Source organism: Zeugodacus cucurbitae, chromosome 2 (genome assembly GCF_028554725.1).
Source record: "Zeugodacus cucurbitae isolate PBARC_wt_2022May chromosome 2, idZeuCucr1.2, whole genome shotgun sequence".
NCBI lineage: Eukaryota > Metazoa > Arthropoda > Insecta > Diptera > Tephritidae > Zeugodacus > Zeugodacus cucurbitae.
In genome coordinates, this window is record NC_071667.1 from 50,838,587 (window position 1) to 50,866,084 (window position 27,498).

The 27,498-nt window shown below is 34.6% G+C and overlaps 2 protein-coding genes across 7 annotated transcripts in view; both read left to right on the forward strand.

Annotated features, from left to right (window-relative positions):
* Window positions 1–27,498, forward strand: part of LOC105218624 (E3 ubiquitin-protein ligase RNF181 homolog) — a 59,318-nt gene that overhangs the window by 17,378 nt on the left and 14,442 nt on the right. The window contains exons 1-2 of one of the 3 annotated variants that reach the window (XM_029044453.2): window positions 2,741–2,881; window positions 3,468–3,521. The gene's annotated coding sequence lies outside the window, so the exon portion shown is untranslated. Of the gene's footprint in view, window positions 1–2,740; window positions 2,882–3,467; window positions 3,522–26,241; window positions 26,384–27,498 lie in introns of those variants that run through there. The other 2 variants (XM_029044452.2, XM_011194327.3) reach the window with 2 other exon arrangements.
* Window positions 1–27,498, forward strand: part of LOC114804752 (serine/threonine-protein kinase OSR1) — a 54,703-nt gene that overhangs the window by 17,371 nt on the left and 9,834 nt on the right. The window contains exon 2 of one of the 4 annotated variants that reach the window (XR_008470143.1): window positions 3,468–3,521. Coding sequence is in view for 2 of the 4 variants with exons in the window: in XM_029044451.2 (XP_028900284.1) it covers window positions 11,761–11,794 (34 nt within the window). In the remaining 2 variants the exon portion in view is untranslated. Of the gene's footprint in view, window positions 1–3,467; window positions 3,522–11,315; window positions 11,795–24,350; window positions 24,606–26,241; window positions 26,384–27,498 lie in introns of those variants that run through there. The other 3 variants (XM_029044451.2, XM_054226218.1, XR_008470141.1) reach the window with 3 other exon arrangements.

Genomic DNA, 27,498 nt, shown 5'->3' on the forward strand with positions numbered 1-27,498 from the left:
TTAATTTTTTTTTTACAATTTTATTTATTTAATTTTAATCGTTGTCCGTTACTGCCAGTCGCCAATTCCGATTGCCATAAATTCATATGTATATAAGAAATTCCATCTCTTCTCTGGCAGAATATATCTATTTTTACTCTCACATATAAACACGAATTCCCAGACACAACGTTCTTCGGTATTTTCGCTATAAAATTAAAATAAATAAATATTAAAGAAAAAAAATAAAAAAATCACACCGATCCTCGAAATACCATACCACACTGCACAAATATACATTTTTAGCAACGCCCATTTACGTATTTATGCATTTATTTGTATATACATATTTATCTCTGCTTAAAAGCTCTTTCACTTTCGTTTGCAATAAATTTTCGAAATTTACTTTCCATGGCATTGACGTCGTGTGTACTTGTGTACTCTCAACATCATTTAATTCACACAAATCCGAAATACTTTCATACGTTTGTATGTGTGTGTGTCGATGCAATGAATCGCACTTTTAAAATTTTCAAAATTAATTTATGCCATTGCTGTCGACTTAATTTGTCGTCGCGCTCTAAATTGTGTCCTCGCGTAAATTTTAAAATTTGAATTTTTTTCTTATTATTTTTTATATTTTTTCGATTATCAATTAGTATTGCTGTAGTTAGACTATATAAGCACATATAAAAATTTTATTTTTTTTATTTTAATAAATTTTTAGAGATTCCTGATTGCCAGCAGGTGTAAGTCGCACCGTTTATTTTTCGATTTCTTTTCATTTGCAATATTTTTCGCTCTACATTTAATTTGAAATTTTAATTTGTGTTGTCACATACAGCGCTGTTGATATTAATAAATTTTCGCGCATTTTGGTTGCATGTAAAATTTGTCTGCAGACAAATTATTTATTTACCATTAATTTAACACGGTACATTTGTTTGTAGATTTTGCTGTCACAGTTGAAACCGTTTTGTTAATTCTATTATTTTCGACCATTTAGTGGGAAATTAATTGCATTTTTAGTGCAGACAAGGAAAAGAAAGACCAAAGTTTGTTGAAATTAAAGTAAAGCTTCTTTATACCCTTTTCGAACGGTGCAATTAGCTGAGACAATTAAGATGTAAATTAACTCATCGTGTTAACGGATTGACAATATACTAATTATTAAAGAGAAAATATAATCCAGCTTTATAGAGCTTATCTTTTTCCTATTTTAACAGCTCTATTAGCGGAGGTAATTAATTTCGTTACTCAAGCTCAAGTGCTCAATTTAATCTAAGCGATTAATATATATATGATAAATATTTAAAAATTAAAGAACAGTCTAAAATTACTGACCTTTCAAGTAAAGCTTTTTATATATTTTTCAGTTAATGAGACAATTAGCTTAGACAATTAAGATGTAAATTAACTCATTATGTTTGCTGTTCAGACGTACTCAATTTAGTATTTAACTCTCACATACTAGAGCTGTCAAGAGATGGAAAATATTAGGATTATTTATACAGTTCTAAAATGAGGTAATTAACGTAGTCTATTTAGCCTAAAGAAAGAGAACATAGTAAAGTAAATCTTGTTTATATCATTTTTGAACGGGACAATAAGCAGAGCCCATTAAGATATAATTGACACTCAATTTAGCCAAAAATATGCACAGTTATCATGATCAAATGATAATAGTTTTATTTCGCATACAATTTCGCATATTTAATTTATCAAAATAATTCAATCGAGTCTTAATTGCAATACAAGTTTGTATAGAAAGAAAATGAAGCTTAAAGTGGTCATTGTTAAAAAATGAAAACTTGAGAAGAAATGATATTTTGATTTTTTGATGACGTTTCGTTTTTATTATTATTTTCGTTTCTTATTATTATTAAGAAACGGAGGACCTTATTGAATAAACTACTTAAGGTCAATTTAATATCATTTAACTACTAATAGAACAATTAGTTAATTAATAATTATAATTTTGAGTATGAGTTGAGTTGAGAGTCTAATAATTAGCCTCTTGCGACCTGTTACAACACTACAAAAAAAAATATTTTAAACCCTGAAAATCTAATTCGAACATAAGCAACAGCCTTCAAAAGCAAACGTACAACAAATTCCACAAAAAATAATAATATTCGAAAACATTTCTTTCAAATTTTCTCGAATAACTCACAAAATTTTCCGTTAAAAAAAAATTAAAAAGCAATAAAAATAAAAGAAAAATGCTGAAGAAAATCAACTGTTGGGAGGGTAAACAATATCAGCTGGTGACTAGTGATAACTATGACGCCTACATGAAGCAGCTTGGCATGGGCTTGGTTCAACGAAAATTGGGCAACACCAAGAAACCAATTGTTACGCTGCACAAAGTCGAAAGCACCCATAATTTAATCACATTGATCGATGATAATCCAACCGTACTCACCTTCAAGTTGGGCAAAGAGTTCGCGGAGGAAACCTATGATCAGCGCGATATGAAGACTACAATGAACCTGTATGACAACACTTTGGTGCAACGTCAGAAGGGTGTTATGTGCACGAAGATCACACGCGAGTTTCATCTAACTAAAATGATCGAACAATCTGTGATTAATAATGTAGCGGCGGTTAGAGTGTTTCGCGCGTTGGAGGAAGACGAGAAAAAAGATTTGACTGATCTGTTGGCAAAGCTTGAAAAAGAACAGCAAGAAAAGAAAGATGATAAATATGCCAAGAAAAATAATGAAAAAGAAACTAAGAAGGAAACGAAAGAGTAGTTATCCAGCTGTTGGAATTAGAGGTTGAAGCAGAACCGCCTAAACAATGAGGTTGAAGAAGAGGAGCACTCGTTACTAAAAATAAATAAAAAGATACGAAGACCGACCAAGTAATCCGTCACTTAATTTAATGGTGATATCTAAAGGTGAGAATTAAATTTTCAAAGAAGTTTTTTCTCAACAGCGGCCTGGAAAAAATTGAGGGCAACCCTCACCCGTTTGATGATATAAAATATAGATATTTGATAATACAAAAATATGGTTATCAAAATAAAGAAGTTTATAGTTGGAAATTTTGATTTCTCCGAGACTGGTTAAGGATCATATCGTGATTGTATTATTTTTGTCTATTTTAAAAAATTTTCGATTGTGCAGAACTATAATTTAATTTATATAATTTTATAGTAAAATTCTTCTTGGTTTCATAGTTTATTTACTAAATAAACTTTGATCTGTTTATTCATCGAATTTAATGAACTCTGGCACAAATTTGTTAATATTTGGTTATATTGATAATTAAGGTGGTTTGATTGTTTATATTATTCATAACCAAATATTTTTCATTTCCGTTGGTAATTATTTATTTTTGCATTTTATAGCAAAGACATTTGAGAAATTTATATTTAGCTATAAACTTTTAAATTGCTTATTCAAAGACGTACATAAATATTATATTTATCAAATCAAATCATTTCCTCATTTTAACATCTTATTTTCTATATTTTATTGCAGAACAGCGGTTTTAAGCGCACCATCCCAACAGTTCTACTGAAACCACTCTAAACGGTATGTACCATAGATAATCGATATTTAGGCTACAAGTAGAAGTAACCATAAAGAATATTAAGTGAAGCCTTATACTAGCCCTAGGCACAATTTATATTGAAGCATATAGATTCTTATGATCCTAAATCAATTTCTGCTTGGCTTATGCTTATTCATTTAAGGTAGATTAGTTTTTTGAAACACAGGCAAACTTTCTTAGAATGAGTTGATCAATTCGTTTCACTTTCATTGACATGGGGTTGGGTGTTCTTGAGATCATTGGGGATGCGATCTATAATTTGTTAGAGAATAACTGACCTTGCACGGTTACGCATTTTGTAACAGCCATGTAATTTTAGATTCTCTCCAATTCACTAATTTTTGGAGAGTGACGAATCGAACAAACACCTAGCATAGCATGAAATATTGAGATGAAAAAAATCGCATGGACAAAATCCAATGCTTTAATGTTAATTATTTCAGAACCAGAAAATGTCTCGTTCTATGTTCAGATATTTAATGTCCATACTACTACATTTTCTAAGCTTTGTCGCAATGACATAGACTTGGAAAGAAAAAATGGACCTTAATCAAATGGGAGCTAATCTACTTGCCAGCCATCCCTGTACTTTTTCTTTCTTTGATAAAAACACGAGGAAGACAGCTTCCTTTCACTCATATTCCGTTAATAGGAAAAAAAATTTAACCCAATCGTGCGGAACCCCACTTGGTACTGGACATTCATTGATCTTTATTAAATACTATTTTACTACATTTTCTTCTACATTCACACATACATACGTATATTTTATAAATATATTCTTTTCTATGAAAGAAAGCATGCGCTTGCACTACATTAACCCCCAACTAATTGAGATCACTAGCTGAATTCGTCGTGCACCCAACTACAGTGCACAGACAACAACAAAGATGTTGTGGGTGGAGAAATTCTGTCAACGATAAATTATGCCAGAGAAATGGCGCGATCGCATGTTTGATCGACGGCAAATAAAAATAATTATACAACGAAAAAATATATAACAACGAAGACTAGGGGCACGGGCACACTGATGACAGAATAGAACATAGACAAATTACAAAGTTACAAATGACAAGCAAACATTAGAAACTAAAGCAAGAACAACAACAACGAAAATTAAAAAAAAATGTCTAGTGCTAAAATGAATATAATGGTCCCATTTGCTTTGAACCCACGTCCCACTCGATCGCATCGCCTTTTCCGCATACAGGCAAATACATCTGATAGGCATATGAAAAATCTTTTACAACATTCGCTCGCTTGTCGCTGGTACTTGTCGCTAATGGCGCCCAATTGTCACGTTCACTCAACTGTAGACAATTATTTGTGACAACAGCTGCAGCAGCGGGAACTATGACGGCTGACGGTGGCAGTTCCGTCGCGATCAGCAGCATAAATCTAATGCTCACAAGCGTACATGTGTTTGTAAACGATTAGGCAAATTTAAGAATTGACTTTGAACTTGCCAGTGTCCGAATGTCAGTGCTCGTCTGCCGTGTACTCGCATGCTAAATTACCGTTGTTTTCGTGTCCATTGCTTTGCTCCTAAGGCCTGTGTCTGTCGTTTTACTCAATTATTTGTAGTTTTTCTGTACGGTCGATCGCTTTAGTCACGTGAAAATCATGCTGATTGTCGACTCAATGATAATTGCTAATTTACGAGTACAATTTTGAAAAAAAAAAAACTAAAAACGAAAACAATTGCTGCACACGCGTTGGACCCATGCGCTCTTTGTCTGGGGTGCAGCAGTTGCCCTCTGCTCAATGCATCGTCTTGTTATCGGGAAAGTCTCATCTGATTTTCTAAGCTCAGAACGTATATTCTTTTTTCCTCGCTTGGGTGCTTTATAAATCACACACGTGATCAGATCAGTTCGATTGATTCATATAGAGTGGAAGTTTGGATGCGTCATCCTTTAAGAAGATGGTTTATAGTTTGTACCCTATTGTTTAATGATTAAGTCCTCGTAGTTGAACGAAGAATTAACAGTCTTCTAGGGTTTCAATTAGTAAACACTTGACTTATCTTTTATGACTCTCTGACCTGGATGCGATGTCATCGTTTACCGATCTTTTACTATTCGAATCTATGAATATTACTCAGTTGGACATGGATCTTAATGCTGTTATTACTGTAATGAAGTAATGATAGTACATTCTAGTAAAGCTGTTCCAGTAGAATCTGAAAATAAAAGCGATTGATTGTTTTTAAAAAGGCCAACTAAGAAGAATATTTTCAGTTAGATATAGAAAACAGCCTTAAAAAGTAATGATCTCAAGAAGTCGTTGAGTACCTGCATTGTCCACATTTGAAGAACGTAGTTTTTCTTTATACTTAAATATATTTAAATTTTCATTGGTGAGACAAATTGATTTGTTGTTTACCTCAAATATTGTCTCTAATTAATTTCATTAAGTACTAAAGCAATTACCGCATTTAAATAAAATCCAATTAACTAAACCTCGGCGCTGTTCTGCATAATGAAGCTTCCATTAGCAAGCCTTCAAATTGTGCACGAAGCGTAACAACTAAGACATGCAGTCCCGTAACATATTGAAAATCCTGAAAATATGTTGATGTAAATATTTTCAGCTCAAAATTCTGCTGTTTCCGACGATCTGAAATTCCAGATGAGTTTCTTTTGTACCATTTTTGTTAACATTGTTAAGGCTCTATCCCGATTTTATTTTATATAAAATTAGTGATGTTTTTGTGAAAATATGAATGGTTGAATGTACTTTTTCTTTGCTGGCTAAAATTTGTCTGGAAATCTTTGCTAAACAAATGAATTAATATAATAAAAGACAGAGTTTTTCTAGTTTAAGTTTTACAAATTTATTTGGGTTTTATATCACCACTTCGGGGAAACCATATAAATACCATCGGATAGGTTAGTTTAGTCTTTTGGGATATCAGAAGGAATGCCGACACGTAGGCAATGAGGAGCAAACATGCTTGAAGATGCCTGCGCTTTTCAAAAGGTTATGTGGTGTCAGTAATGATACCTCTTCCAGATTATCGAACTGTAAGACCCCCAAATGCAGAAGACGTTTCCTTGACAATGCAGTACAAGCGTACAAGAGATGATCCATTGTTTCTCTGCTACCTTGCTCTTGACATTTCCTGCAGTCTTTGCGATCTGTCAGCCAAGTCTTGTATGCATAAATGCCCTAATATGGGAATGTTTTAACTTGACTTATTGGAACTCATATATCGCGGTATATTGTATAGAAAGATACCGAAATTTAATAATTCTAGTTCCGAAGTCGTTCAAGCTTCGTTCCTAGAGTTCGGTGAAAAGACTACAGAAGCTTTAGATTCCTGAACCGCTGTACTAGATGCTTCATATGTAAATATTTATAATTGAAATGGCAACTGAAGTATTTCAACGAAATATTAAATGAATTTTCCGTAAATAAGGGATCTCGACATAGGCTAGAACACAACTAGATGACGCTGAAGTCAAAATATTGAATAAATAAAGTGTATATGGCACGAGTTCGCACAGTTTTATGTTCTATAAAATTTCTGAGCGACGATTATGAGGGAAGCCTTCAAATGGTTTATTTTATGTTGACGAATTGATTACATTATTCCAAAAAATGTTACTAGTCGAAATATAATTAATTTGGTTGACAGTAGCTCGGGATCCCGACATCAGGTTTCATGATACGAAAACGTTTAGCGTTATTAGCTTGCTTTCACTAAACCCATGCTCAACGTCCGTGTAATTGTCCTTCCAACTGAAAATAAATACTTAATTATTTGTTACACATGGGGACTACTACTACTATTTTATTATAATTCTTTTTTTTATCTTCTTTTTTTTGTAGCATGAAACATAAACATTTTAATTAAAATATACAGTGTGTTTGCAATTTGTGTGAAATATGTGGCAGGCAACGATCAACACCTCAAATTTGTAGACAAACTGACGCAGGCCATCGCATTGGATATACGTCTATATGTATATGTAGTCGGTCCATTGCCACTTGCCGTGTGCGAGTCAAGGCATTAAATTAAGAGCTTACTGCTGCGCATGAACCCGATTTCTAGCGATTATATCTGTGTACTTGCTATTTCATGGTATATATGTATGTATATATTTCTAATAATATATGTATATATATATTGGAATAAGTAGTGCAATATATGCGCAGAAATTTTATTGCCGTCAGCTATAAATTAGTATTATACATTGCTGCTTTAGCTTGAGTGCATAACGATAACGTCAGAGTCGCATTTATTTTAATTTTAGCGCCATTCATATACAATTATTGACAAACATAACTACATATGTACAAATCTTAATGATCGATGCGATTTCGATTTGTGCGCTGAGCTGCCACGCGCTAAAATTCAATAAATTTACACTAAACGTTAGCGTTCCTTCGCTATGTGTGGGGGGATCGAAAGTTAGTTCGCTGCTTCTGAAGCACACTTTAAACGCGTGTTGCTTGCTTTCTTCCCATTTTTCTTGCCTGCCGCCACTCGCGTGTTTACGCAGCTATTGATCTGCTCCCAACCAACGATCAAGCAAGCGAGCGTTCGATCGTTTCACGCTCTGGGCTGCTTGCTGCCTTCCGCTGGCTGCCTGATCGGGTGTATTTATAGCGCTGATAAAAGCAATAAATTCGCTATTTTTGCTGCAACATTTCGCCGACACACACACACACACATATACAAGCAGACATAGTGGGTGCACGTGAATTTTAATTAGCGCTTTGAGTAGTTGTTCCTGTATTTTTTTTTTGCACAACGCAGTCAAGCATGAAAAGCTTTAAGTGCCCCAAATAGTGGGTAATAAATTGCAACAACAAAAGCGCATAAATATTTTTTTTATTTTATTTCAATAAATTTTTATTTTTTTCAAAATCTGTTTGTTTATTGAATATTTTGTTGTATAAACAAATTAATACGCTTTTGACGTGAATCGCGAGTGCAAAATTGTAAACTTGTTGTTGTAGCGCTGTTGTTAAATTACGGTCAATGCGTAAATCTGGATATCTGAAATCAATCTATCAATATTCATCTAACACGCTGTTGGCGTCAAGAAAGTGCAAAAAAACTATATTGAATCCCCGTCCACCCACAGCCAGCACAAGCACCGTTGCTTGCGACTTGTTTGCAATTAGTTAGTTACTGCCTGTGTTCGGTTATTTTTAGCGGTGTTAATCCACTTTAATACACAACCAAATATAATTTTAGTCTAATTGATCATTTGACTTGAGCCTCTTGCGGCGCTTGCTTAACCTCACCCTCACGCAACACCCGAACGCGCTTAGCAACTAGGCATATGTTTTAGCAATTATATGTATGTATGTAAATATATATATTATATATATATAATATATAGTCATATATGTACATATATATATAATAAACCGGTGTCGCTCTTAGCACGTTTGTTAATGAATATAAACTGAGAAATTAGTGCATTTACTACCTTGAAAAACAAAAATATTTACATATCTACATAACTTTACATACACTTACATATGTCCATATATATTTTGCACAAGCATTTGTAAACATAAACAACAACATGTTTCATGCATGCACACACCCACCATTTACATACGTGTAAAATTCGTAGCCGTTAGCTCTGTTGGCCGTTAGCCATTTCAGCTATATAGCTGTGGCGAATGTTAATTAACATTGCCTAGTCGTAAATCGTCGGTAAGTAACTGTAATTGTGCAATTTTCATTGTTGTTGTTATTGTCAGTATGCTGATTTTATCATCATCCTCGCTGACATTAGAAACATTAGAAAGTTCCCGCATGTCATAACAAGTGGAATATAAAAACATAACTATATCTAGATAAATATGTAGCTATGTATTTCATATAAACTAGCGACGGCCGTAAGCCTCAAATCTATCGTTAGACCTTTCAATTTGTCTGTAAACCAAATAATTAAGTTGTCTTTTTGATATCGAAATGTTGTCAAAATTTGGATTAGTGTCATATATTAACTAGCTAAGTGCTACCAGACTGACACAATTAAATAAATAAGTCTCATTTTGGTCATATCTATTGGATCTCCACTTTCACGTGACGAAAAAAAGCACTCGCTTAACATGTGATTCGGATAATACATACATCTTCCCTCTTTTCCTTGCTTAGGAAATGAAACTTATAATCGAAGATCTTCACAAAAGTATTGCTTTCTTAAATTAATCGTTCTTCTCTTTTTTATAAGTTTAGGAATCGTATAATACGAAAGTTGTGTTACATAAGCGATCAACGACAATGCAACATTAACTCCAATCGCAGAGAGACAGCTAGACCCAATCTGTCCAAGTGGGATCTCTCTTCTGCTTTGTTGAGCCTTTTAATTTGTAATTTGTAATTGGCACAGTTCAACTGGTTGTCCGAAGTTCGCCCTACCAAGATATTTCAGACGCAGTCTAATTAGCCTCATCGCATGTAGCCCCAATAGGCAGTGTCCAATATCATTACGGAACCTTGTTAAAAGCAAATAGCTTAGTGGATCTCCTGCGGTACACCTTAGGCCAGAATGATCTCGTTGTTCAACGCCTATCGTGTACATTCGACGACCAAAGACTAGGCACCAGCTTGTTCCAAATCTGATGAGATTTCAGCTTGGATGCCTTTACGCGCAAGCTCATCGGCTTTGCAGTACCCAACGATACCACTATGGCTTGGGACCCAAACGATTTTTATATTAAAATAACTAGCAGCTATTATAGAGAGGCAGAGCACTCCTTGACTAGCTTTGAGTGAACAGTCAGCGAGCACATGGCCCGGATCGCCTCTCTACTATCCGAGTGAATTCTCACTTCCCGTACAGATGTAGCACCTCTGAGTAATCTATCAGATGCTGCGTTTATGGCAGCCACCTCCGCTTGAAAAACGTAATCTGTTGAAAAAATTCTTTTTATTTTTATAAAATTTTCTTGTATTTTTTTATCAAAAAAATATTTTTAATTGTTTATATTTTTTATATATATTTTTTTTTTAGATTTTTTTTTTTTTAATGAAAGAAAATAATTTAAATTCATTTTTTCCCTTTTCTTATTTTTGGTGGGGGTTTTTTATATTTATTTTCCCGAAAATAGACTCGTGAGTTTATCGTTAGAAATTCCAATGAACCATAAAATCAAATCAAAACTGAAAGAGAAAGAAATTTCCAAATTATCAGCTGCCTGGTAACTTTTCTGATAAGCGTTAAAAGCTAATAGATTGGACTCCCACAACTCACTTGTTGCCTCAACTATTATTTTTGTTTCGCATTAGTTTTTGACAGGTCTCCACTACTGTACTTCACACGGCGGAATTTCGCGCACACCACATCACCCCTACATACACTCATAAATATTTAGCTCATGCATTTTAGGGGGCTTAGCAAAACAGCTAGAGCTTAAAACTTGAAATAAAAAAATCGCAAAAACAACGATTTTCACACATTTTCGCCTATATTATACGTAGATATGTATGTATGTGTGCAAACAGGTAGTAGCAATACAAAAAATTGCTTTCGCTAAACGAGTAACGCTTTGCCACCCTCACACGGGCATACACACACAGACACATGCGGGTCTATCTACCTTTGCAGCGAGCTTTAAGCTAGGCGATCGTTATAGCCCATTTTGACATATCTACGCTGTTGTTGTATGTGTGTGTGTGTGCATGAGCGACGTTATATTCTACTTATGGGCATTTTAAACAAAATTATTTTAAATGTTTGATTACAAGGAATCGTTAACTTCAGTCGATTTTGTGATTTGTGATTTTGCGCTTCGAGACACGCTACGCTACGCGCGCTCATACGTACACCTGCCGCGTGCCAGCGCTACCGTTTGTCGCATTAAAATTGTGCTCTTTTAGTCGAACAAGTGAATTGATTTGTATAGCGGATACAAAGTGAAAAATATAACAATAGCAATAAAGTTAAATTAAATTAAGCGAATAATAAAAACACATTATTTTAACGAAAAAACACTCCCTCCTTTCAGCAATTAGTACGCCCGCCAGCGGCAGTGTCGCAGTTTTTTTGACAGTCGCTTTGCAAATCGCGCCACTTTGTAATGAACGCTTGTGCAGTTTGCGTGTAGTGATTGCTTGTGTTGTTGTATCCTGTTGGACTGTGCTTGGTGTTCTGAGCGCAGGCGCGCGCCTGTTGTGTTCGCTCAAAGCTCAATTTTTACGTTGGATCGGGCAGTTCAGCGCCTCGCTGCGCGTGTGTGCTCGTCAAAATGAAGTTCTTCGACGCATTTTGCTTTAGACAACGTAGGTGTTATTTAGTGTTCAAGTGTTTTTAAGTTGCTGTCAAAATAACTTAAAAATAAATGTTCATACTCTGCCCCGCCTCCCTTTCATATAAATCATAATCACTCATGTGCGTTGATTTATTCGTTTCCTATTTGCATATTTCACACTCCATTTTTCTGTATTAGTCACTCGTGTCAGTAATTTTTCCCTATCAGCAGGTACATTAGTATTTAATTACTTTTTAATGTAAATGCAATATCGCAGGATTGTCATATTTGATTGATGATGGTCAATTACGAAATCGAAAGTAAATTATTGCAGTTGTCACAGTGAAGCTTAGTTGTGAGGAATTTCGAAAAAAAGAAATCGAAAATAAATTATTTAAATTTATGTGAGTTCTTCTAGTAAAGTGTGGAATTAAATGTGCGAATTTGAAACCAAAAAATATATTTGATAAAAAAAAACAAATCCAAAAATAAAAAAATAAAAAGAAATTCGCTTGACGAATTTTAAAAAATAAAATTATAAAAGTTTCAATTTTTTTTTGTTAATTTTTAATACCATTGTGCGCTAAAATTAGTTGCTTAACTTTTTTGCAATTAAAAAAAAAAATCAATTATTTGAAAAATAAAACAAAGAAATTTGACGTTTTTGATTTATTTATTATTTTATTAGCACACTAAAAAACTTCGTCAAAAACACATAAAAATCGTAAAAATAAATATTGACTCCGTAACTTTTACGTCAATATTAATAAATCAATATTATCTTTTACAACTTTTTTTCTAATTATTACTTGGTTATGACGACATTCGATGCTCAATATAATGAATGAATATACATGAGTCTGCGAAACTATTTACTACGAATGTGTGAAAATGGAATTTTTCAATGTAAATTGATTATTCTATAATAGCCTACACAAACTAGAATATACACTCATTGTCATTAAATTGGACGCACCCGTAGTTACAATAGTATTCAGCTTAGAACTTTTATTTTGGATTTAATTAAATAAAAGTTTATATACAATAGTCATAGTTATTCAATGATATTTCAGGGATAATATTCAAAAGATTTAAAAAATTTAACAAAATTGTGTTTTTAAAAAAAATTTCTTTAAAATAGTGCTAATCTTGGTCACTAGAATAGGCGAATTTAAAGTAATAAATTTTTGGAAGAAAAATTGATTATTTCAAACTTTTATATTTAGTGGGTGTAAATGTTAGACTTATTAGAATAAAATTAAAAATATTTTCACTAAAGTATGCTGCTTCCTTTGCCCGTGCCGTCCATGAATGATAGGTGGATTATATGTAAATTAGCGAAAACTCGCTCCAAGCAAGTATAATCGCTGCAATTAATGGTTCTTAATATTCGCATTGCTTTCTTTCTTCAAACATTTTCTATGTATGCCCACTTTCACACAGGCAACTCCTGTTGCTAATTCTCGGGCGATTCTCTTTTGCTGTCGCCCATTGCGTTCACACGAGTTCTTGTTCAACGACTCTGTTCGTGTCTTTTTCTCATTCTCTTTCATATAATTCTCTCAACTTCTTGTACGCATTGTTTCCTAACAAAAAATATATTTCATTAACTAATTTGTATCGTTATTCTCCATTTTCTAACATATTTTAATTATATTATGCATGTTTCTATATGTATTTGCAAATCACATACAAAATTCAATGATTAAATTCAAATTTTCAAATATATTGTATACATTGATTTTAAAATGTGCGCAAATGCAACACTGCTACGTAGCAGCGAACTGTTATGAATAAGAACACAAAGCGTGTTGCCCGAACACAGCAGACTCGGCGCGATTCTCCTCTCCTCGTCACCCCCTCTCCTATAAAACTAAGAATTGCCGCAACAAGAATTGCCTGTGTGAAAGGGGTGTAAGCTAGCACCAAACGTTTTAAATTAGGTTAAGATCCCGAGAATAATAATGAATCGAAATAATTGACTTAACTATAGGCGTTATGATGCGGAACATTATCTTGTTGACTGACTCCAATGTTGTTTTGAAGTGCTTCCGTTCATTTTCTGGTCAATAAAAAATAAAATCAATTCTTCTCAAAAACGTTATGGCATCCCACTAATGATGACGGCTTAAAAACAATTCTTCTTTTTTGCATAAAACGTTTCTCATCAGTAAAAACAACTGAACGTCAATCATTGAGTTGAATAGCAGATTGAATACTCCAAGGCATGTACTCTTCCGCAAATTGATGCCGTTTTGCTTTGGGTATGACATTCAGAGTTGAATTTTTCATAATTTGTATACGATTTGAAGATTTTTCAATTATAAAATAAAACTTCATGAAAATGTAAGTTTTTACCAAAAACCAACAATTCTATTTCACTCTTTCAAAAATCTTATAATTAAGTAATTTACACTAGAACCAGCAGGTTCTATTCTATACGGCAAATTGACCCATGATGCTGTCCAATGTACTCAATTTAGAATAAACAATTTGTATTTAGAGCTATTAGGGGTTAGGGGTAGTCAGAGACACGAAAAAATTAGAATTTTCAGTAATTTTTTTTTGCTATTAAATCATGAAAAGTAATTATCGAATCAACTCAAATTTCAAATTTTTAGAGAATATTTTTAAGATATTACACTTAACGAAAATGAAAAAAAAAATTGATTTTTTGAAAATCCTGTCTACCCCTAACCCCTTAAAAACATTTTGATTTGATTTTGTGTATAGTCACGGGATTAAAGTAGATAATAACTTATGATTATGAATGGCTATTATATATTATGACTTAAAATGTAATTTGCCAACTTATTTTATTTCATTTTCTCACCAAACTTATTTAATTCCTACTCACTTCGAACATGCTTTGCAGAATTACAGATAGGATTTATAGACAATTTTCCATATTACTACTAAATATCCATATTATTACTAAATATTTCCATATTATTACTAAAATATTATTAAATAAAAATTTGGCAATTACTTAATTGAAAACAATCAATGATTAAATTGCTGAATTTCTCAATAAGACATATTTTGCATTTATGCCATACCTGAAACTATTAAAAATAATTTTTCAAATTAATTATTAAAAATAATAAAATAAAATTCCATGAAATTAATTAATTGCGCTGCAGTGTGAACACAGCTTAATTATTTTACAGTTAATTATCGGTATACCGAGACAACCTTTTACAAAGTGGCACTTTTGTTAGAACTTTTTAACTAAATTCATTATTTAGCTTAACAAAAAATAATAAACAATTGTATACACAAATATTAAACAATTTATTTATAAAAATAGCAAAAAATACAACAATCGTAAGAAGTCTCGAAACAATATATTTCGCATAAAATAGCCATCACAACGTTTTTGATGACCCACATTTGTTTACATAGTTGCGTCTTCAATGCGCCCCACAAACTTTTTAATAGATCCGTGTGTGTATGAGTGTATCTGTGTGACGATTTGTCGCGTCGTCGCCTAAATTAAAAATCCACTAAAAATATCCACATGGACTGTCGCCTGCCGCCGCTTTTGATACTAGTATCTAATTTAGCATGCGCTGTGCCAAATTTCTCGTGTCTGCAGACGTTGGCGCCTGTCGCCCACCTGCACCCACAACCTCTGGCTAACAACAAAAATGCAGCCAACAACAAATACAACATGCATTTCTTACAATTAGTGCCAAGTCTTGCTAGTAACACATTTCAAAGCGTTTTATTTTGCCCACACTTTGCATTATTTAGCATTCTACAGCTATGCGAGGTGTGTGTTTACCTTTGGTTTTAATTTAAAAAAATGAAATCAAATGATTTTGTTACGCACGAATTTGGATTTGCAAAAAAAAGTAGACATTGATTTTGATTTCGAAATGTTCTAATTATGTAGACTGAGTAATTTTATTGTGTGTGCGAATTTCAATTTGTTTAAAAAGAAGAATACTTAAGCATCTTCATATGTATATAAAACCACACCTTTCACAAGATTTCCGTATTTAGCTTTGAAAAACAGACCACACTGGATTTAGGTGAAAGGGAAGATATTGATATTGTTTTTATTGCTTTACCAAGCTTCCAGGAGACACGCTCTGAAGATTCATCATATTTAATTCATATGTATATTTTCTAAAATTATAAACTACGGCTGTCTGACGTTGGTCGCCTGACTTTATCTAAAGTATGAATATACTTTAGAACTGAAAAATAAATATTAAAAATATTTTAATAAAGCATGTGGAATGTTTCGAAAGCGGAACCGCATCCGTTTCATTTCCTGTCCCATTTTCCAAACTACGATATCCCAGTGATTTCATTGTAGTGTTTTTAACAAAAGCTTTAGAAAACTACTATTACTTTCAAGGTTTTTCTATATCTTCTGTATTCGTCATTCTTTTGTTTTCGACCTTCAACATCTGCGAGAATTTTACTGTTTTTCACTATTCTTCTTAATTTAGGATTATTAAATTGTTGTGTTATACTTTTTTGTAGGTTCTTTAGCAACTCAAACTAAAAGATCCCTTGACTGTCCTCCTGCATCACAAAAACTATGAGATTTACTTAAGAAAACATCTTTGATTTTCGCTTAAGAACTTCGTGTTTAACTTCTTCTTCAACCAGCTAGAAACTCTGGCATATTTTTATTTGCTTGTGTAGAATTGCTGACTTCGGCAATTTCTACGGGATAAAATTATCTTTTAGTTCGTCTTAGATTAGGTTAGGTCAAGGGTGAGATCCTCGCATCTATAGAGAATCTCACTTATAGAGCAACAGTGACAGTCCCTTGTCATACCCAAATACTTCTGACGTATCGCCAAGACACTTGTGATTCGACAAAGCGCTTAGACTCTGTTATAACGTTCTTAAGTCGGCTAATGGCGAGTACAGTCATTTCGCTGGGTTCGCCTAATGTCTGCCTAAAGAGGTGTTTTAACAATAGACTGCCGAATGCTGGAAATTGAAACAGGAAGTGCTTGGATGATTCCTATCCGCCATCCTCAAAGCAACAGGCAACTAGCGTCTCACTTTATCCCTAATCTCACAGACAGTGACTAGTACGCACACCAATGATTGCGGCAGGATGAGACTTCTTAAACGACAGCAGCTGGTAGACCGTTTACGTCTTAGGATAATAAAAAAATTCTCACCTGCCACTTCGCTTCCACTTCCACTTCCACAAACATTTAAAAACTTCTATTTACTTTCCTCATCTCTTGATTGAAATGACCATTCTTCCAACAGTTTCACTACCTTGCACGAATTCAGAAATTATATAGGTTCTTAGGTGTTCTATAGATGGGCCTCAAAGGATTTTTTAGAATTTATACCAAGTATTGAGGAATCCACGTGATAGTTGTTGGATAGTTTGGTTGGGCAAAATGGTTAAAATGGCTTTAATAAAAGGACATTATGTCTCCTAGACGGATTTTCAGAACTTTTCTTATTATGATTATATATATTACGGGGTTTCACACTCTTATTAAATTTGGAACATTATTATATATTTTTGTCGAACTATTTCTGCGGGAATCCCCACGACTTGCAGCCAGAAATATAGTGCTCGAAGCCTCAGTTATTCTGCATTCCATTTATATTACAATTAAATACTTTCATATTTCATTGAACATTGCACATGTTTCGCTATTTTGCGTCTTTGTTTTGATTTCATATTGAAGCGTGTCAAAATGAAATCGAATACTACAGGTTAATGAACGTCATTCAATGAAGGCATACAAAAATGTTGAAACAACTAAAAAAAACAACAATTGCCGATTGGTTAAACGTGTGGAGCGGCAGATTTCGTAACTCATATATACATATATATATATATATATATATATGTATGAATATCCGTGTGCGTCTATTAACGGCCATTATTTAGTCAACAGTTTTTGAAAAAATATGCAAACACACTTGTTTTATGACAACGTGCCGTTGACGAATTCGCTGAAATTAGTGTTTGTGTGTATGTATTGCCATTATTTGCAAATTTTAAATTGTTATTGTTTTTTTTTTGTTTATCTGTGTGTACGTAAAGAACAAACGCAAGGTTTAATTGACAGATAGCGCTATTATCGCCTCGCGTCACTTCACCTCTTCATTGGCGATTTGGCAAGTATTTATGTTTACCGGTCCGTTCGGTCCATGAACCAATGCCTAGACATTGGACTTTTGCATAATAACCATTTATGGACATACTATAAATATATTTTGAAATATTGCCATATGTCTGTTTATATCGTGTACATTATGTCAACGTTCGTTCTACTGACTATCTAAGTCCAAATATGTTTTGTTGCATGCAAAAAATAAACACAAAATGTAAATTAACAATCATAATTGTTGTGATCTTTGTATAAAACCCTGCTCCAGACGCGTATACGAGGTTAGTCTAATAGGTTAGCGACTTATCCAACAAGCTTAATTCGTTGATACTACTGTCAACTGTCATCTGCTGACAAGCAGCTGTCATATTTTGACAAGCTATGTGTTTCAGTGTTGAAGGAAATGGAAAAAGTTAAATTACTGTGCTTATCATTTATCAGCAAACCATTCAAAGCTCAAAAGCCTGAGCCCATTGTTAATTTTGATTTTTTAGTCCTCCTAACACCAAAATTAGCTAAAATCAATGTAATGATATGGGATGATCGATATTATAGGTTTTTTACTGAGGAATTCAAGATGTAGGCTGTAAGTTTTCCCATATTTTGGATCTTTCGTAAGACAACATGATTCTAAAATTAGTTTACAGTTTCGAAAGTTGTCAACTAGCAAAGTGATGCTTCAAAAGGTGTTTGTTGGAAGGGATCACCACTTTTCTGATGTAAAGAAAAATATTTTTTTTTCTTCTTCAATATTTCTTTATTTATTGGATCTGCTTGTTTAAAGCCTAACAATAAGTATAACAATCTTAAATTTATTTAAAAATAGAGAAGCTCAAGTGTGGTTGAACTGTTTTAGTAGAACGTGGTAAAGCAAATTATTTGATCTTCTTTTTAAAGAAATCAATTTTCTTGGATGCAACACTTCGGATGTATCGATCTACATACATCCCAATAATATTATAGTATTTGAATAAGGTCACTCGTACACCTTTCTTCAAAATATGCTTCAGTCTCGTCCATTACCACTTCATTTGTGGAAGCAAAATGTTCTGGTTCAAGTATAATATCAAAGACTTTAAGAAATCATCATCTCCCCAATCATCCAAGACATTATTTGGCATATATTTCCACATTCATAATTTAAGGCCATTATGACAATGACCTATCGAAAGACCCTCGTATGCCCAAACATACCCCGTCGTATGTGCGTTCTTTTCATGATGAATGAGCTGTTGATAGCCGCCACGTCAATATTGTGTTGCACTAAATATTTCATTACTCAGCAACTCAACTTTCGCACATCCGCATCTTTCTTCTTTCTTTCTTTCTTCAGATTGTTCCTGAAGATATTGCCACATGTCGCGCATACAAGTTTGTATAACGATTAGCTTGCTGATTTTGGCAATTTGTTATTATTTAGCAGAAAGAAAACACAAACAAAAAGCCGTACCAAGAATCGCCTGTTTTGTTGCCATCATTTTACCTTGACGCGTTGCGTTTGCGGTGAAGGCGCTTGTTGCCAGACGTCATTTTGAATGGCGTGCGCGTCAACAGCATTCAGTTTTATGACCGCGCACTTGAAGGTTTCTTTTTTGCGGTTTGCGTGAAGAATAAATAGTTTTTCTTCCAGTGCTTTTTATTATATTTTTGAGCTTCTTCCCACTTTATTTACTTTTATTTTTTGTATTTTTTTATATTTTTCTGCGGTATCCATTTTCTATGCATAGTTAAAAAAAAAATTCTATAACGTGCCCACTGTTTCTATAATATTGTCCGAGTATTTATACGAAAATTCGCTGGAAATCCTTTTTCTTTGTTATAAATAATTAAATATTTAGGAACCACTGGGGCTGGTACTGCGTGCTAAACGAAGTTTTGATTTATGCGATAAAATATTACAAATTATAGTGGAAATGTGTTGTCACGCATTGGCCGGAAGCGTTAGTATTTATCGGGTATGTATTTATAAAGAGTGAGTGAGCGAAATTTATACTATTCAGGTAAATGAACTCGTTAACTACAACCGATTCAGCACTTTTTGAGCTCTATTACTATTAATATACAACAACAAAGTTACAGATGTGGCATAACAGCTTGCTATTCCATCCCAATTTGATTATGCCAGTGAATTTCACGTATTCGAGTGGCTTGTTCGAAGCGCCACTAATCGACTGGTATAAACTTCAAGTTCAACTAATCAGGCAACCGATCGATTTTTTTTGTATGGGAATGTCCTATGAGCTATCAACTGTCAGTATTTGGAACTGTTCAGTTATTTTTCGAATAATCCGGACGGTCGGTACGGACAAAATTCGGTTAATGTGGAATATTAACGTATTTCGTTTGTGCATTCAGATGTATTTTTTTAATTCAAGAGATAGTTCGGTTCAAAGGCTTTCAGTTCCTAATTTGCTGTTTATTAATTTCCGATATCCGAGTATCTAAGTATTATATACATAACTATAATTGGACCTCGTTTAACCGCTAACATCTATTAACCAACAAATACAATTCGGTTTCTTTTTTACATCGGTTAATCATGTTTACCCGGTATTACAGAACAAATTCAAGGTTTGCAAGAAAAGACGATTCTGGATAATGGGACTATATTATATCAGTTTATTAATATACCTCGACACATATATGATAGTATGTCCGGTTCTATTACGCTATCAATCAACTATCCAGATTTTGGTAATCGGCTATCCGGATTATGTATTTGCATAACTTTTTTTTTACTTTTTCTATTTTTTTTTAAATAGTACAAATTAAAATTTAAGGAATTATCCTGTCGATAAGGACGCATATAAAGAAAATGTTCAGTTTAAATCGGTCCAATAGAACTTCAGAGATCGTGGGTTTCGTTTTGAAAAAGAGAGTTTTGCGTCACGCTGAAACAGTTTGGATGCCGTTCCAGGACGTATGTATACTTAAATACTTACTTAAACTTTCAAAATATAAACAAACAATTTTTTTTATTTCTACACCAAAATATCCGCTTAACCCTAGAAGGTCATCGCTATTTTTAAAAAGTAGAGGTCATCCCTCGTCGATTCGACGACGGCATTACTCAATGTCCTTAATATATTATCCTACCTATCAAAACCTACTAAAATCAATATATTCACATTACCTGGTTTATATATCTTCTAAATAAAACAATATCAAACAGTTTTTCTTAAATCTTTTATTAAATAAATACAATTTTCACAGCCCTGATTCATTCGGGTTTTGTACAAAATAAACACTCGCGTCGTCGAAACGACGAGGCATGACTTTCCAGGGTTAAGCGAAACTTTATTAAAAATAAAAAAAAATTAACAAAATAATTTTGACTTACTTTTTCTAACACATTATTGCTATGTGTAAGCGTTTGTATGTATAGAGACTTCCGCTAACATTTTGTTAGCAAGAATTTTGTATTGCTTTACTTCGTGTGTGTTTCTGCAATCTTGTGTGAACAACAACGTCGGTATGTGTTTGCACATTCCGTGCATGTTTTTTATCACCATTCATCAACACGCAATTTTTCTTTGTGGTGTAGAAATTCCGTTGAGGCGCTATAAAAAAATCAACATTTGCGGAAGTGTGCATACCGTTATGTATGATCTTTTGTATGTGACATTTCTTAAGAGCGAAAGTGGATAGGTTTTAACACATTAAAGGTTTATGAAAAATGTTTCGTTCTCATTAAATATGTAAATCTGAGCGGTTACCGTTTAAATACACTTATGTACTATAGGGTATAGGATTAGAGGTTTTCCCAGAGGGATAGCGGTCAAAGGTACACATATGATTTTCGGTGGCAAACTTTTGTTTATCGTTACAGTCAGTCATGATGTTCGACTTTTTACAACTAGGGAGATAATCACTTTATTGGAACGAACTCTTGACCGATTTCCATATATCAAGAAAAATGCCCCTCAATGAACTCCGTCCACTTAAATCACTGTTACTCTCAAAAAAACTCACAGAGAAACCTTCGTCCCTATTGACAATAAACTAAGTCAGTCGATTTTCTCAAGTTTCTCTTGGGTCGGACTTATTCTCCATTCTCGAACTCATTCGCCATAGTGTGCAAGCTGTAACTTGAGTAAAAATTAAGATATCTTGATGAAACTTGGCACACTTATTTCTTGGCACCATAGGAAGGTTGCTTTCGAAAATGAGCAAAATCGGACCACTGCCACGCCCACAAAACCGAAAACACATAAAGTGCCATAACTAAGCCATAAATAAAGCTATGGAAATAAAATTTGGTGAGAGGAATCGCACTATGAAGGGGCATATTTGGATGTAATTTTTTTGGCGAAGTGAGCGTGGCCCCGCCACCTACTAAGTTTTCTGTACATATCTCGCAAACCAGTAGAGCTATATAAACCAAACTTTCTGCAGTCATTTTTTTTAGCCACTTCCTAATACAGTCCAAAAATGAAAGAAATCGGATCATATCCACACCCACCTCCCATACAAAAGTTAGGTTGAAAATTACAAAAGTTAACCCACCAACCAAAACGTCAGATACACTAAATTTCACATAAGAAATGGCAGATGAGAGCTGCACTCAGATTTGTTTACAAAATGGAAAATGGGCGTGGCGTCGCCCACTTATGGGTCAAAAACCATATCTCAGGAACTACTCGACCGATTTCAATGAAACTTGGTTTGTAATAGTTTCCTTACAATCCAATGATATGTTGTAGGCCAAATCGCTTCACAACCACGCCTACTTCCTATATACCAGAACTTTGAAGACAATCTGAATCGGTTACTTTACAATATATAATGTAAGCACTAGTGAAGATATCGGTGCAGAACTTTGCACAAATACTACGTTTATAGTGTGGCAGCCCCATTCTAAAAATCGCCGAAATCGGACCATGGGTTTTTAAGGGCCCATATATCGAACACGAGGGCCTCGGTGCTTCTAACCTAATATTATGGTTTCCAACTTTCAATGGACTTTATGCACTATATATGACGAATATGTGGGTCAAATTGTGTATTATATAAAATAAATAAAGTTAAATATATAAATTGCGAGAGTATAAAATGTTCGGTTACACCCGAACTTAGCCCTTTCTTACTTGTTTTTTTTTTTTAATTTTTATTACCAATAACTCACCGCTTAAGAATTGATCGATTGTGTTGTGATTCGCAGATGTTGTTTTGTCCATTCTCAGTTACTTTTTGCCTGCTCCAATATCGCCAACAAACATCAGAGTGTCATTATTCATAGAAAATTACCGATTCTTTATTCAAGATAACTTTATTTATAAATTTTGTTTTTATTATTATTTTTTTGTTTTGTTTTAACAGTTTCAAACCAATTAAAAAGTCCAGTTAGTAACCAAAAAATTTCCATTCAAAAATAAATTACGTCATCTAATTTTTGTTTGCAAATTTTAATGTTTCCCAAATAATTTTTTATTGCATGCCACACCAAAATAATTATTTATTTATTTTTTTTATTTATTTCATGTATATTTAATGCGTTTTTTTTCTTTTCAAGCTTACTCATTATGGAGTATGACTTCACGCGCAAATTGGTGTCAAAACTGTTTAATGTCGCCAGTTGAGTAATCTACTTTGATAGACACAAGTGAAGTTCATGTGACATTGTATAAATCATTCTCAAATTTTAATACCAAATGTGTCGCTTTCTGCAGCAGAACTAACTGTAGCCAGAGTAAGCCAAAGTTAAGCGCTTGCAATGCGCCATAAATTAAATAAAATTCTTTCTCTACTCTGCTTATGCCATCAAAAATTATTAGTAAGATTAGATATTTTTGAACAACAACAAGAATAAATATTCTCTCACTTGCTAAATCTTGATTGGCATTTTTAATTCACTGATTACTTGTTTTCCTCACATAACCTTCAAAATTCAACAAAAGCCGAATAACTTTATCAGATCGCATTCCCCTGCGATGATTGATGATTAAGCGTTTTACTTGCGAGAAATTCTATTTTTTTCTGTTTTTGGGGTGGTGTCTTGACTACATGTGTGTGTATAAAATTTGCATAGCTATTTCAGCTTTGCTTGGCCGCGCGCCACCCACTCGTTTAATGGAACTTCATCTGTTGCTAAACTAACCGTACAAACATATAGTATAGCCGAGTCATTCAAGCGTATAAATACAAACAACAAACATTTAATACAACAATAATAATAAAAAGATTGCGGCAAAAGGGCTGTGACACACTGGGCACCAACCCAACAGGTGCTGCACCCCTTTCACACCACGCCCACCCTCAACACTACTGGAATGTACGCGCGTCACGCTTACGTACCGTATTTTCGGAGAAGATATATAATAAAAAGAACCAAATCACTACGTATCGCTTCGGAGTGTTTTGTTTTTGTTTTTATTTGTATCTGTATCAGGCGCGGAGTCCGCACATGATTACAATAAAAGTCCGTCCGCGCAAAACGGTTTGCCAGTTCATTCATCTAGTCGAGCGTTTCGCATTGCAGTTCATTCGTTCATTTCTCATACATACATACTTACTTACATATGTACTTGGTTTATATGAAGCTACTCGTGTCGCTCTGCGCTCGTGTACTTTTGTTCGAACGCTCGTGTGCTTAAATTGTGACGCGCTGCACTTAGCGTCTAGCGAAGAACAGTGAAGTGTTCCAAAGTAAATGTAATTAAACGTTTCAAGGGATCTAATTTCCAGTTCGGTTTTTGCGTTCACTTAAGCTATGTATGTCGGTAGTATATGAAGGTAATAACCAGAAGCCCAAAGCGTGAACAAATTTTGAGGTTCCTAAGATCATTTATGAAATATGATCTTATATGATATATATTATGAGCAACGAAAGGTTCAAGGTTCAATATTAAATCGTTAAAACGCCGGTCTATTGTGTTTTCATGAGCTCATAAGTATAGATTTAAAGACCCCACATTTATCTGCAATGCGATTTCATCACATCAGAAATCTGTTTTGACAGCTAATATCGATTCCAGCCGATGTTTCATTGTTCACTGAAGCTGTGATATCCAATATAATTCCTATTCCAAAACGGTGAAAGATGGACTATTGAGGAAATAGTGTCGAGATGTTGTCCACCTCGTCTCTCTCTAGACAAATTGCTGGAGTCCGTCCGAAATGTTTAACCTTTTTACAGCGTTCGGCTCAACCTCCTACAATTAATGGCTTATTAAACGCCGTACAATTGTAAAGAACAAGTAATTCAATACACTTTGCGTTGCGCCTCTGGGCACACGAGTCTGGATAGTTTTTGGCCATCTCTATTGATATTGATATTGATATATTGATTGACTATTACTAAACAGCAGAAATATGTAGGAGGTTGTACTCGTTTCCAGTCTGATGTTAGTTGGGTGAGAGTGCAGTTTCTAACGTTTCCGCCAGGCACCCAACAGTGAGCAATTGATTTGGCTTTTTGCACATCTCAAATTTAAAGTTTGGAAGAGTAATACCAATAAAATGATTCATAAGAACTAATATACTTTTCTTTGAACTCAAAAGGTTTTGCGCATGTTTAGCAACCTTTATTTCCAACCAGTCTTTGCATTTATTAACGATTAAATAGTTCTTCATACTATCTCTACGTATACAGCACACTGTGCGGCGCCATAGCTGACGCTACACCACTAGGCGCTGGCAACGAATATGTGGCACTTCACAGCGCCATCACCGCGCCACCCCACCGCCGCATCGTGACCATCACCGGCAATACCGCGCGCTGTTGCTATAGCCGTCGACTAATTCGACTTTTGTACGTTTACACCGCGCTCCACTATGCTCCCTCTCCACCACCCAATTCAACTACACATGCCTATCGCCGTCGCTTCAGCTTGTTTGCTCTTCGGCGCTCACATGCTAATCACATATGTGCGCGCGGCATACGCGCTCACAGCCGCTTGTGAGTTACGTGCGCAAGCGATTGCCGCCTTACGGAACCACCCCGCGCCGCGCCCCAAACTTAACTTCGTCGAACAGGCACCCAAGCGGTTAGGTACTTTCACGGCGACGGCGAAAAAAACCCAAACAAACAAACATAAAAATAGCACACTAAAAGCAAAACGAAAAAACTACAGCGCGGCGGCGGCAAAGCGACGATGACGGCGGCAACGCGGCGAGCGCGCTGTGGCGAGTCACATAAGTTTCATATTTATTTTTGCTGTCTTTGGCTCAGTTGTTCGGCGACATTTAAAGTGAATTAACGCTTTTCTGTGGTGTATCCACGCACGCACGCCAAGACGCGTCAGTTAGTTGCGCGCGCGTTTCTCAAGTCTTTCACAAAAGCTGTTTTAGATACATATATATTTTTTGGTGTCAGCGTACGCGAATTATAAAAAATTGTTTTTGAAAATATACATTTTTGTCGAAAACGCTTTTGAGTGTTTTGAAGTGTCAAAGAACTGTGTAGAAATCCAAAAACTCTAACTAAACGCTACGAGAACGCGTGGCGTTTTGGAAAATTTTGAGTCTGCTGTCAGCATAGTGAAAAATGCGCAGGACTACTTTCTGAAATTGTAAATATTGTTTTTGTTTTTTTTTTTTCAAAAATGTTTTTGGTTTTTGTCTCATATACTCAACAGTGTTGCATTGACTGCGTTTTTAACGTTTGCAAATATGTTTATTATGCGGTTTAGTGTTTTACAATATTTATTTTGTTTTGTTGTTGTCTGCTCTGTCTCTTAGATACGATATGTGCCTTGTCATTGACATTTACTCGTTGTGAATTGAATTGAACTCTTGTGATCGCCTAGCGGCGCTCTGTTGTCATCTGATTAAGTTGTGAGTGAGTAGCGTTGTCGTGTGATCGACCGGCAATCGATCGCGCTGACATTTGCTCTACACGGGTGTACTCCGCGTTTAAGCACACGTATGAGTACATATTGTTGTTGTTTTTTTTGATAATTACTTCATTTGCTACACGAAAGCGCCATCTTCCAGCAGTGGTTCAAAGCGGTTTAACGCCAAACATACTTCTGCCTTAATTAGCAGTTGAACTTGAATTTGCTATGCGTTCAGCAGAGATCAGCTGACCAGCAGCGAAAGCTGTACACCACACACCAGTTTGAGAATCTGCAGTTCATTAACTCTACACCAAGCTTGGACTGTTGCACACACCATTTTCGAAAACTGGCTTGGGATCACGTTGTCGGCGCCTTTTGCGTGCTTTTTGCTGCATTTGGGGCGCGCACAGTGAAGAGAAGAAGCTATATTATTTGCTCTGCGCGTACTGAACATTTTTGATTAGAAATGCCTTATTTTTATGTTTTATTGTTTGCACCCGTTTATTTTTAGTAGCGTTTATTCTATTTACGCGCTATAAATACACAAAACACATACAAGGCAAGTGAATGAAAAAATCCGCATTTTTGTCTTCTCTCTTCACAACGCTTCACCTCTCTTATTGTGATTTATCATACGTGTGAGGCGCGTGACTTTAAACAAAAAAAAAACAAAAGAAAGAAAAAGAGGGGCCAATTCTACAGCGCCAACGCTTAGCACTTTTGCTTGCCTTCCTCACCTCTCAACAGTCGCCCTTCAATTCACGTTGCCCAGCAACCACTTTGCGAAATTTCATCAATATGGGCAATATTTGAAGCAACCAACGCTTCCGCTGCGTCCGAGACCTGTT